Source organism: Octopus sinensis, linkage group LG23 (assembly GCF_006345805.1).
Source record: "Octopus sinensis linkage group LG23, ASM634580v1, whole genome shotgun sequence".
NCBI lineage: Eukaryota > Metazoa > Mollusca > Cephalopoda > Octopoda > Octopodidae > Octopus > Octopus sinensis.
Window position 1 is genome coordinate 15,641,808 of NC_043019.1, and position 13,514 is coordinate 15,655,321.

At 36.9% G+C, this 13,514-nt stretch overlaps 1 protein-coding gene across 4 annotated transcripts in view; it reads left to right on the forward strand.

Annotated features, from left to right (window-relative positions):
* Positions 1–13,514, forward strand: part of LOC115223618 (WD repeat-containing protein 13) — a 234,336-nt gene that overhangs the window by 105,189 nt on the left and 115,633 nt on the right. For 2 of the 4 annotated variants that reach the window (XM_036512345.1, XM_029794275.2), the window contains exons 4-5: positions 511–574; positions 9,634–9,666. In XM_036512345.1, the coding sequence (XP_036368238.1) occupies positions 511–574; positions 9,634–9,666 (97 nt within the window). The remainder of the gene's footprint in view (positions 1–510; positions 575–9,633; positions 9,667–13,514) is intronic. The other 2 variants (XM_036512346.1, XM_036512347.1) reach the window with 2 other exon arrangements.

Consider the following 13,514-nt stretch of genomic DNA (forward strand, 5'->3'; position numbering starts at 1 on the left):
AACTGATTAGATTTTGGGATCGATCTGGTACTGGACAAGGCTTCTGGATTATTTTTCCTGTTTTTTTACTTAATTTTTGAGTTCGGTCATGTTCATTTTTGGTATTTTATTTGTGAGAGCAGTCGAGTTTATTTCAGATATTCTCATTTAAAAAATCATCTCTGGCTTAATTGTTGAGAGGATGTTGGTGTTGCTTTGGTGGAGGTTTGCACTCTCTGAGTGCTCGTGTTATTATTATTATTATTGTTATTATTATTTTATTATTGTTGTTGTTATAATCATTATTGCCATTATTATGGCCTTGTACTGAAATTTGAAACCATTATCATCATCATCATTATTATTTGTCTTAACCATCAGAAAATATTGTTGAATAAATTATTGTTGCCAATGTAAAAACAAAAACAAAAAGAATTAAATTAAAAATAAAACAAATAAAATAGAATATTGAATCTGCTATTGTTTGATTCTGATTTAAAGAGAAACAAAACGCAAATTTGTCTTTTGCAGCAGTTTACGTAGCCGTGCTTTGAGTTTACGCAGTCTCAGCAGGAACACAGTTGAAGTAAGTTCTGTGAGTACAATCAAGGCTATTCTGCATTTCTACTTTTCTTTCATTTCGTTGGATTTTGTATTATTATTATTATTATTATTATTATTATTATTATTATTATTATTATGTTTTCTTTTTAGTTTAAACATTCATGCTGCTGCTTAGAAAAATCTTGCCGTTGATTTCTCATGAATTAAAATCATTTTCATGAATTGTATTCATGTAATTTACTAATTATAAATAATTAGCCAAGCTTAATAACTTATAGAAAATTAATATCTCTTTCTTAAATATCAATTTTTTTTTTTTGCAGTAAAGGTAAAAACAAAAAAAAAAAGTTAATAATAATTGTGGGAGAGGTTTTGACAAAAAAAAAACACAACAAAGAAAGAATATAAAAAAATCAAAGAATGTTCTATTATTTCTTGTTGATTAGATACTGAAATAGGAAACATTTAGTTGTTTTAATTAATGTATTTCATCAAACTGAAAGAAAGATGCCCTGAAATCTTGAAATTTGTTAGCTTTATATTTCATCCTCTTCATTTAGGATGATTAATACTACTACTACTACTGTATGGTAAAGGTAAATCAATCAACCACCCGACCAGCCAACCAGCACTTTCTAATGAGGCAAATTTTATTGCAGTTCCACTTCATCATCTTATCATATTCAACATTTATCATTGTAGTAGTAGTAGTAGTTGTATCAGTAATAATAGTAGTAGTAGCAGTAATAGTAGTAGTAGTAGTAGTAGTAGTAGCATTAGTAATAGCAACAGCAGTAGTAATAGTAGTAACATCAGTAATAGTAGTAGTAGTAGTAGTAGTAGCATCATCAGTAGTAGTAACAGCAGCAGTAGTAGTTGTAGTAGCATCAGTAGTAGTAGTAGTAGTAGCAGCAGCATCAATGGTTGTAGTAGTAGTAGCAGCAGCAGTAGTAGTTGTAGTAGCAGCGGTAGCAGCAGCAGCAGTGGCATCAGTAATAGTGGTGGTAGTGGTGGTAGTAGTAGTAGTAGTAGTAGTAGTAGTAGTAGTAGTAGTGGTGGTTGTGGTGACAGTGGAAGAAGTTCCTCAGTTTATAATGATGCAATAGGTCAATCAGTGTTAACATATTTAACTGGTCGTTAGCAACCCACTCGGTTCTGGATTCAGTCTTTCCGGAAAGCACCACAGGCAAGCGTCTTCTTCAAAGTCTCTTTCCATAATGTCAGCTTAACTAAAACCTTGTTAGTGAAATTTTGATAGACAATTAGCTGTATGTGTGTGTGTGTGACATTACCCATCCAGCAGAGCATGCTAGCTACATTTCTTTCAAGCCTTTGCAAGTCCTCTGTAGACAAAATCCACATTTCACTGCATGTAACATAACTACATCATACAATCTGCCTTTTGCTCTGAGAAAGAGGCCCTTAGTTACCAACAAAGATAGAAGCTCCTTGAACTTCACCCAGCCCGTTCTTATCTTAGCAGCTACACTTTCAGAACTGCCCCCACCCTGTTAACTTGGTCTCTTAGGTAATAGAAGCTATCTACTACTTCTAATGATCCACCCGAGCATTTGAGGGAGCCCATTGTCTGCATATTTTAGTGCTTATTGTACCTGCACATCTAATAGTTTGTCTTTGAAGGTTGAAAACCAGGAGACAGTTTTTTGATCAGAGAAATGACAATGGTGTTACTGATTGAAGCTAGTGATGCACACTAACATATTCGCATGCATGCACACTCACACTCACACACATACATATATGATAGGCTTCTTTTAGTTTTCCTCTACCAGTTCCCACAAGGCTTTGGTTGGCCTAGGGCTATAGTAGAAGACCTTGTCCAAGGTTCCATCCTCAGCCCTACTCCCATCTTTCTAGACCACTATGCTCAATTCCTCTCCCCACAGAAAGTCAACTCAGCAGAACTGCCATTTTTTCCACCTAGTATGTGGCCTCTCAGACTGCTAGAAATAATAGTCAAATTCCCTCAAGTCACACCTTTACCTTCTGGACAAGGAATGACTTTTTGAATAATGTTGTCAAAACTATACAAGAAGACAGGATGCTAGAGTCTGCTCAATCAAGACAGACATGAGACTAAACAAGAATTTGGATAATATTTCTTGCAGTTTAAGTGACCCTGTGTTTGATGATGATGATGATGATGTGGAGGTGCAATGGCCCAGTGGTTAGGGTAGCGGATTTGCGGTCATGGGATCGCGGTTTCGACTCCCAGACCAGGTATTGCAAGTATTTATTGGGCAAAAACACCTAAAGCTCCATGAGGTTCTGGCAGGGGGTGGTGGTGAACTCTTCTGTACCCTTTCACCACAACTTTCTCTCGCTCTTTCTTCCTGTTTCTGTTGTACCTGTATTTCAAAGGGGCCAGCCTTGTCACATTCTGTGTTGTGCTGAATCTCCCCCGAGAACTACGTTAAGGTACGCGTGTCTGTGGAGTGCTCAGCCACTTGCACGTTAATTTCACAAGCAGGCTGTTCTGGTGATTGGATCAACTGGAACCCTTGTCATTGTAACCGATGGAGTGCCACTCACCACCTTAATAATAATAATAATAATAATAATAATAATAATACTCTAGGCACAAGGCCTGAAATTTTTTTGGGAGGGGGGGGGGCTAGTCGATTAAATTGACTCCAGTACGCAACTGGTACTTAATTTATTGACCCCAAAAAGATGAAAGGCAAAGTCAACCTCAGCAGAATTTGAACTCAGCCTTGTCACATTCTGTGTTGTGCTGAATCTCTCTGAGAACCACGTTAGGGGTATATGTGTCTGTGGAGTGCTCAGCCACTTGCACATTAATTTCACAAGCAGGCTGTTCCATTGATCAGATCAGCTGGAACCCTTGCCATCGTAACCGACGGAATGCCATGATGACGATGCTGCTGCTGCTGATGATGATATTGAGGCGAGTGCTGATAGTAAATGATGATAATTTTTGTGGATTTTTATGGCTGAAATATTGGATAATTGTTTAGATTAGAAGCTGCAGTTTTACAAGTTCTATTTTCTTTTCTTTTTTTTTTTTGAGACTCACTACTACTGCTGTTACTGAGGCTATTGCTGCTGCTGCTATGCATTATTCAAGTCTGAAAGCTGAACACAGAAATTTTACTTAACATATTATGGTATTTGATTAATTGATATCCAATATGGCATTTGGTTTGAAAATTCTCTTTGAATATAAGTTGTATTGCAAGTCACTCAGAGTAACTCTTTAGTTCGAGAGAAAGAGATAGGGGGAGGGAGTAACGAGTGGGAAGAGGTGTTGTCTCAATGAATGCTATGTCAATAAACACCTCAACAATGAAAATCCAGCAAGGTGAGTGGATGGTGGCTACCATTCAATGGTCATAAATCTTATACTTTTATTTGTGTATTTATTAAAATTTTTCTTCTTTTTTTTTTTTTGGTTTTTCATTTGTTTCTTGGTTTGTTTGTTTCTGAAAACACTTTGTTTATTATTTGGGAATTTTCTCCAATCATAAAATAGAATAACTGGATGATTGATTGATTCATTCATTAAGTGTACTTGACCAAGAAGACTCTGTGTCTTCGTGGTCAAGTATAACAACCCTAGGCTATAATAATAAGAATGATGATGGCAATAATTCTAATTTTTGGCACAAGGCCAGCAATTTCATAGGAATGGGGTTGGGGGTGCTAGTCGATTACATTGACCCCCCCCCCAGTGTTCAACTGATACTTATTTCATTGACCCTCAAAGGATGAAAGGCAAAGTCCACCTCAGTGGATAAGATGCTGCTAAGCATTTTTTCCAATGTGCATCTTTCTAATTTTTGGCACAAGGCTTGCACTTTTTTGAGGGAATGGGGTTAATTGATTATATCACATCTTCCCCTCCTTGTGTTCAGTTGGTACTTATTTTATCAACCCCAAAAGGATGAAAGGCAAAGTCAACCTCAGTGAAATTTGGACTCAAAGCATAAAGAGTCAAAACAATAATAATAATAATAATAATAATAATAATAATCCTTTCTACTATAGGCACAAGGCCTGAAATTTTGGGTGAGGTGGGTGGGGCTAGTCAACCATATCAACCCCAGTGCATAATTTGTACTTATTTCATTCACCTCGAAAGGATGAAAGGCAAAATTGACCTCAGCGGGATTTGAACTCAGAACGTAAGGATGAATGAAATACCACTAAGCATCTTGGCCATCAGATTAATGTAAAATTGTTTTTATTATAACTGAGCATAAAAATAAACATATATTTTCTATCCAGTCTCCTTGGCTGATGTTTGTGCCAAATGTGACTTTGGAGTCCAAATCGATGGTGAAAGAGTCGTGGGCAGAATTTGCACAGGATGGTTGGTGCGGGTCGAGGATGTTGAAGACGCTCCTTTCTTCTCCTGTGTTTTACCTCCTCATTCTGTTGTCTGTTCTGCTCAAAGGAGCTGGCTCCATTGCAGATAGCAGTCCTCTAGGCTGCCCTATCCACGGTAATCTGTTTCCACGAGGATGGCTGGATGTTAGTTTGAGCCAGGGTCCGTTTGATATGGTCTTTAAAACGGAATTTCAGACCTCCTCTGGGTCTTGTTCCAATTGCAAGTTCTTCATAGAGCATGAAAGAAAGAGAGAGGGAAGGTTTCTTTCAATTTTCATCTATCAAATCCATTCCTTAGGTATTGACTAGCTCAAGGCTCTCATAGAAGACTCTTGGCCAAGATGCTTTTGCCATGCAGCAGGATTGAACCCAAGATTGTAGAGCAAGCTTCTTAACCAACAGCCACTTGCCATGACTAAATAACTTAAATTTTACGACTCATTATTACAAGACAGTTTGTCTGCCAATCCTGCCAGTCTTACTTGATAACTGTTATGATAACGACAATATCATAATGTTAACTACATTACTGTAACACAATAACATTATAACTGTAATGTTAACCATGTAGTAACGATAACACAATTAGTGTAATGAAATATTGTAACAATATTTTTGTTCATAAAATTATGTTTATAATGCAATATTGTAACAACAATGCAATGCTGTGATTACAACAACAATTGTAATATAACGTTATACCAAAATCGAGAACGGAATATTGTGACAACAACTTCAATGACAGTATTTTAAATGCCATTGTAAATTAATTCCTTTCATCCCTGTAGTCTTAATGAACCCTTATCAAAATTTAATTTAAATAAAAATGAAAAACATCCCCCAAGAAATCTTTTTAACAAACCAAGCAATAACTTAAAAAAATCATTTGAACTTCATTGTTTTTATTTTCCCTCAATTTTTCATCTCATCTAAATATATTTTGCTTTAAATTTCATTAAAAAAACGACTTTGTTTAGTTTAGTTTTCAAACTTCATTTAAAGATTAATATAAACAAAAAAAGAAAAACAAAAAAGGAATGTTTTCACTAATGAGACAGAAGTAAGTTGGTTAATTAATTAATTAAAGTACAGGACTTTGATAGAGCTTCTATCAGAAGACATTGTGTTGTGTCCTTTGAGAAAGAACGTGACATTATAAATGGCTGTTTACATGGCATGTAGTCAAGAAGTTTACTTTAGGTTCAATCTCATTGTGTGACACCTCAGACTAATGCCTTACTGTAGTTGATAGAATAAGAACCAGTGAAGTCGCTGGGTGAATATAATTAACTGTCTGTGCTCTTGAATTCATGGCCTTGTGTGCATATGAAAAATTGTCCTTTTGTGGTCTTAAGCAACATGTACTAGGGCAGGGCTGACATAATCAGGTGATGTAATCACCAATATTCTTGAATATGATAAGTGGTGCCCTACCTGGCATGCCTGTAGGTTTACTGATAAGACCAGTGTATACAAGCAAGGCTGTGTGGTTAAGAGGTTTGTTTTCTATCTGTAAGCTCTCAGGTTCAATCCCAGTGTGTGGCACTTTAGCCTCTTCTACTATAGTGTCGGGCCAATCAAAACTCTGAATGGATTTGGTAGATATTAATGAAAGAAGCACATCAAACACACACACACACACATACATAGACATATATAAATGCATATATACATACATACATATGTGTGTGTATTCTGTGTCTTTGTCATACAGGCTATGTCCTTTGTTTCTGAACTTCTGTGAAAACATGTCCAGCTATGGGGACGACAGCAAAGGCATCTGGCCATAGGAAATCTACTTCTGCCTCAATGACTGATACAAGAATGGGAAAGTGGACATTAAAATGATGAGAATGATGGACAAATAGATATCCGGTCATTATCATTATTATTGAATGAGAGAGCAGCACATGCTATCAAAGTGACACTGGGGTACAAATATAGGAAACCCAATATACCTATCATGACTACTTGTCTGATAAGGGTACGCCTGGCACATACATCACAACCATATGTGCACAACATGGTGTTCTCATATCAAGATAAACAATGCATGACGTTGCAGGTGAGGCCCAGTTAGTATCTTTTTCAGGTTGAGTAGCTCATCCTATTCAAATGGCCCCTGAATAAGGGTTGTTTAAGGATGTTGAATGAAACACCTATGTTTCTAGAGATGAACTATTCAAACCCCAAAGAATTCCTCTCATCATATGGCTATGATGCTCCCCTACTACTTCTGCTCAGGATCAGAGATGCATGTATCACCAGCCACTAAGGGACATGCTCAACTGGTTAAGGTCGATATTATTATTATTATTTATTGTTATTATTATTAAAGGCATGTATTGGACAAAATGCTAAGTCACAGTTCTTCTAGATCTTTACATTCTGAGATCAAATCTCACCAAGGCTAACTCTTTTCATCTTTTCTATTCTAGGCACTAGGCCCGAAATTTTTGGGGAGGGGGCTAGTCGATTAGATCAACCTCAGTACACAACTGGTACTTAATTTATTGACCCCCAAAAGGATGAAAGGCAAAGGAGGAATTTGAACTCAGAGCATAAAGACAGATGAAATACTGCTAAGCATTTCGCCCTGCCTGCTAACATTTCTGCCAGCTCGCCACCTTGGGTTGGATAAAATAAAGTACTAATGAAGCACTGTGGATCACTGTAATCAAGTAAACCCCTCCCCTCAAACTGCTGGCCTTGTGCCAAAATTAGAATTATAGCCATTATTTATTTATTCAGTCCATATGAGAATTCCATTAGTGTGACTGAAACAGATCCTGTCTGTTGCAAAGCCAATCTCACTATTATGCCAAATTAGAAAGAATTATTATCATCATTGTTGTTCTTGTTGTTGTAGATGCAGACATGGCTGGGTGGTAAGAAGTTTGCTTCCCAACTACATGGTTCTATGTTCAGTCCCACTGCATGGCACCTTGGACAAGTGTTTTCTACTATAGCCCCAGACTGATAAAAATCTTGTGAATGGATTTGGTTGACGGAAACTGAAAGAAGCCCATTGTGTGTTTGTTTGTTTGTTTGTGTGTGTGTGTGTGTGTGTTTGTCTATTTTTGTCCCCTACCAGAGCTTGGCAACTGGTGCTATAACTTAACAGTTTGGCCAAAGAGACTGGTAGAATAAGTACCAGGCTTGAAAAAAAGTACTGGGTTTGTTTCATTCAACTAAAATTCTCCATGGCTGTGCCCCAGCATGGCCACAGTTGAATGACTGAGACAAGTAAGACGTAACAGATTATTTATATATTTAGTTAGCTGTACAGTGCTGGTGCCATGTAAAAAGCCCCCAGTTCACTCTGTAAAGTGGTTGACGTAAGGAGGGGCACCCAGCTGCAGAAAACATGCCGAAACATACAATGAAGCCTTGTGTGGCTCCTGGCCTTACCAGTTCCTGTCAAACCATCCAATCCATGCCAGCATGGAAAGAGGACATTAAGTGGATGATGATGATGATTATATACATGAATTATGCTAGTGTGACAAAAATGAAATCATGTTTGTTATAAAGCTATTACACAAGTTGTGTCAGAGAAACCAGGTTCTGTCTCTAATGGACCCCAATTACATCAGTGTGAAATAGAAGGCATGCTATGTCTATAATATACCTAATTACACTAGTGTGAAAGCCAGGTTGTGTCTGTAATGAAGCCAATTCTTAGATACAGATTAAAAAAAAAATTTATTAATGGTTTACTGAAAAGAGTCATAGCATGACTTGTGATGTTTTTGAAGGTACTCCAAGACTTTGGAGAAAAAAAACGAAAGGAAGATTTTTGATATCTTCAGTTTGGAAACTTGGTTTAAATTCTGGCTACAGAATGGACTCCACAAAAAGTATTCAAAGACCAGATGGTGATGTTACACAAGGCATTAGTTTAAATTTACTGGTTAAGAACACCTACAGTCCACCTGATAGAGTTCCATATAGTTACTTTCGCTGACAAGATTAAGATTGTCCTGAGATAAGATTAAGATACTAACAAGATTAAGGTTGTCTTGGGACAAGATTAAGACACTGATAAGATTAAAGTTGATCTGAGAGTATGGTAGAAAACATCTACTTAAGGTTATCTGGTGCAGTGGGATTGAACCTGGAACCATGTCATTGTGTAATGCACTTCTTAAGTGCACAGCTGTACCTGCACTCTGCACCTATGATGGATGCATCTGAGATTGTGCAAGGGATATCTGGGAGTAAAAAGATGAGTAAACTAAACAAATTGGCCCCCAGGCTTTCAGCCAACATCCAGAGATGGATCATTAAGGCATGTGCTCTGATATTATGAAGAGTAGCATAGCAAAGAGGCTGTCTGCTCTGGGTAGCAGTTTTATGAGAGCAGCACTTTTGCATCTGCTATATAAGCCTGTGTAGGGGTGGCGTAACAGGGCTTGTGGCAGTATGGAGTGGGGTGGAATTCAGACTCAAGGGCTGCTGCAGATGGTGCATTTTTTTAGCTATGTCACTGATTATGAATCATTATTTTGATTTATAATACCTAAGAAAATGTTAAATTTTGAATTTTTTTATATCTTTGAAAAAAATTTTTGTTTTCTTTTATTTCATTATTTTTTAAATATTTTTTTCAATTTTTAATGTTTTTTTTTTCTTCAAAGAAACAATAGTAATTTTACAAACATATTATATATAATCACTCATTGTCTCTCTCTCTCTCTCTCCATCTCTCCCTGTTAGATTGGATCCAGTAGCAAAATGAGGCTTCACAGGGTATCCACATTTTATTTTTGCCTCTTGCTTTTCTTCTCTTCTTCTCTGGCCTCGACTTCTTTCTACATTAATTAATGCTCTAATTATAATATAACCTCTAAAGCAACTTCTCTACATATAACCTTACTAAAGAACTAATAAAGAAACAGCTGCAATTAACCACAAAAAACAACGACAATAATAATCATAACAACAATAATAACAGCAATGATATTATCAAATAGTTGCCTTGGAAACGATTTTTAAAAAATGTCAAAGAAATACACAGCCAAAAGCTAGGACTTACATGTCTGTATAACAGAGAAGTGTACTACTCAGTACTGCATCACACATATTACATAGAGTAGCAAAAGATTCAACACATATATACCCACATCATAACTGCTGGACACTGCACATATATTATGCAGTATACTGTAGGACTTCTTTTATCTTTTACTGGTTTCAGTCATTGGACTGCGGCCATGCTGGAGCACCACTTTGAAGAGTTTTAGTCAAATGAATTGATTTTAGGGTTTTTATGTCTTTTGAGCTTTGTACTTTTTCTTTCTATCAGTCTCTTTTGTCAAACTGCTAAATTACAAGGACATAAACACACCAACACTGGTTGACAAGCATGGTGTGTGTGTGTAGGGTGGGTGGGTTTGCAACACAAGTAGAAAGGCACACGGATGCACGCATGCACACACACACACACAATAGGCTTCTTTCAGTTTAAATCCACTCACAAAAGCTTTGGTTGGCCCAAGGCTATAGAAGACACTTGTCCAAGGTGCCAAGCAGTGGGACTGAACCTGGAAGTATGTGGTTGGGAGGCAAACTATTTCCCGCACAACCACATATACATTTATAAATACAAAACGTGGGAGAGAGCACTTTTAAGTGAACTACACACACACACACACACACACACACACATACACACACACACAACACACACATGTGGTAGAATACTCTGGGGCTTATACATAGGCATACAATAACATTACCAGGTGCTGTACACATGTTATGCAAAGTACCAAAAACACAAAACATTGCATGTACTTAAAGTCCACAGAGCCATGCTTAATTATTCAGGAAAATCTTGCAAAGCTCTTGAAATATTAATAACAATAATAACAACAATGCTTTCTTTATTAACCTCAAGGTTTGATAAATGAATCAATAATGCCACAGGACCTTGCAGTGTGGGACTACATAAAAAGAAAAATGTGTAAACAAGGAAATGAAAACAAAAAAGAAGATTCCAAGAAAAATTCCCCCTATTCTTGAAACACCACAAAAACCACAGCCACCCTGATCATGAAGGCATGTGTCCTTTGCCCTCATGCAGCTACCCTTCTCCAATCCATGGGTGCATGCTCAGAGCAGGCCCAGTCACTTGGATGATATTTGCCACTTTTGTTCACCTTTCAACAAATTTGCTGGGAACACCTCATTTTCCTTCTTAAGTGATGAGGGATTAGCCAAAGATTCCTGTCTCCAGCCCCTTCAGTCTCAACCATCATGTGACTTCTTTAGCCAAAGCCACCAGACAGATAAAAAATGCCTGAGAATTTCTATTATAGGCACAAGGCCTGAAATTTTGAGGGAGGGAACTAGTTGATTAGGTCAACCCCAGTGTACAACTGGTACTTATTTTATTGACCCCAAAAGGGTGAAAGGCAAACTTGACCTCAGTAGAATTTGAAATCAGAATGTAACGACAGATGCAATGTCACTAACCATTCTGTCTGGCATGCTAACAATTCCGCCAGCTCAATAATAATAATGATAATCCTTACTACTATAGGCACTAGGCCTGAAATTTTGTGGGAAGGTTTAAGTCAGTTACATCGACCCCAGTATTCCACTGCTATTAAATTTATCGACCCTGAAAGGATGAAAGTAGTCAACCTTGGCAGAATTTGAACTCAGAACCTAAGGTCAGATGAAATGCCATTAGTCATTTCACCCGGTGTGCTAACAATTCTGCCAGATCACCACCTTAATAATAATGCTTTGAATTTACATGATGCTAAAAGCACATTTGCAAAGTAAACAGAGTTGTGTCTTGATGGAAAAACTCATAATAATACCTGAATTACAATATGAATTCATATATTGCTATATTTATATACATGTATATATATATATGGAAGATTCTGATCTGACTACCATGTTAATCCACAATTATTGGGAGAATTCTTGTTGAAAAACAAAGTATTTTTTTGAATGTCTTTATTCATATTTTTACAGGGTCAATGTTGTTTCAGCAAAGCAGATATTTGCTAAGCATCACCAGAGAAATTATGTTTTTGTATTGGTATCTTAATCACCTGATCATATTGGTGTCTTAGACAGCTTGTTATTTATAATAATAAGATATAAAATAATAATCCTTTCTACTAAAGGCAAAAGGCCTGAAATTTTTGAGGAGGAGACTGGTTGATTAAATTGACCCCAGTGTTTAACTGGTACTTAATTTATTGACTCCAAAAGGATGAAAGGCAAAGTTGACCTTAGGGGAATTTGAACTCAGACCGTAAATACAGACGAAATGCTGCAAAGCATTATTCCTGGTGTGCTAACGATTAAGGCAGCTTTGTGGTATTTCATCTGTTTATTATTGTTATTACTATTAAGGTGGAAAGCTGACAGAATCGTTAGCATGCTGGGCAAAATGCTTAGCAGTATTTCACCTGTCGCTACATTTACAGTTCAAATTCTGCCCAGGTCGACTTTGCCTTTCATCCTTTCAGCGTTGATAAATTAAGTATCAGTCAAATACTTGGGGTTGATGTAAATGACTTAATCCCTCCTACCAAATTTCAGGCCTTGTGACTATAGCAGAAAGGATTATTATTATCAAGGCAGCCTTAATAATAATAATAATAATAATAATTGTTTTTGATATGGCAACAATGCCTGAAATTTAGGGTAAGAAGGTAGTCAGTTACATCAACCTTAGTCCTTGATTGCTGCTTTATGTTATCAACTCTGGAAGGATGAAAAGCATAGTTGACCTCAATGAGATTTGAAACCGAAATCCCTTGAAGCATTTTTTCTGATCCATGAACAGTTCCAGCAACACATTTCCCTTTAAGAGTTTCTGATTTAGGTACAGCTTATTGTTATTAAAAACAAAAATTCGAGTGGAAGATCTCATTCTTTGTACATTGACTTCGCTTTCCAGACATTTATACAACTACAAGGCACTGAAATAATGCTGGAAAATCTGTCTGTTACAATGGGCAGTTAATCTTACTGGAGGTCATTTTTAGAGAGCATTCAAGTTGGCTAGTGGTAGTAGTGGTTGTTGTTGTTGTTGTTGGAAATAATTCTGTGTAAATAATAGGAAGTTTGTGAGGAGTGTTGTTTGTAGTAAAAGGAAGTGTGATTGTCCAAGGTATTTTGACCAGTTTAGGAAGTGAGATAGTGCTTCCTCAGACTTGGCCTGTGTTGTCTTGGTGTTGCCATAGCTTCCTGTATTCAAGTCTTGTGATACCATTTTCTAGTTAGGCATATGGTTAAGTATAATGACAATTTGCATTGGCATCTATAGGTCAGAGGCCTAAGAGGAAGAAATTTATCTGATGTTAAGAAGGGGGACATTAGATTAACTCTTTGGCATTTAATCTGGCTTAAATATTCAACATGTTTTATGTTAAAATTGACCAGATCTAGCCCTGTCCCATTGAAATCTCAAAGTTACAAGATAATGCATGATTAATTCAGAACAATGTGAATAAATAAACATTACATTTGACAGAGTAACAAACTCCACCTGCTGCAAAAGGCAGCCAAATCTACTTCAGATCGTGTCGCTTTGCTATTTTAGGGAGAAGTATGTGTTGGACAATGAAGTC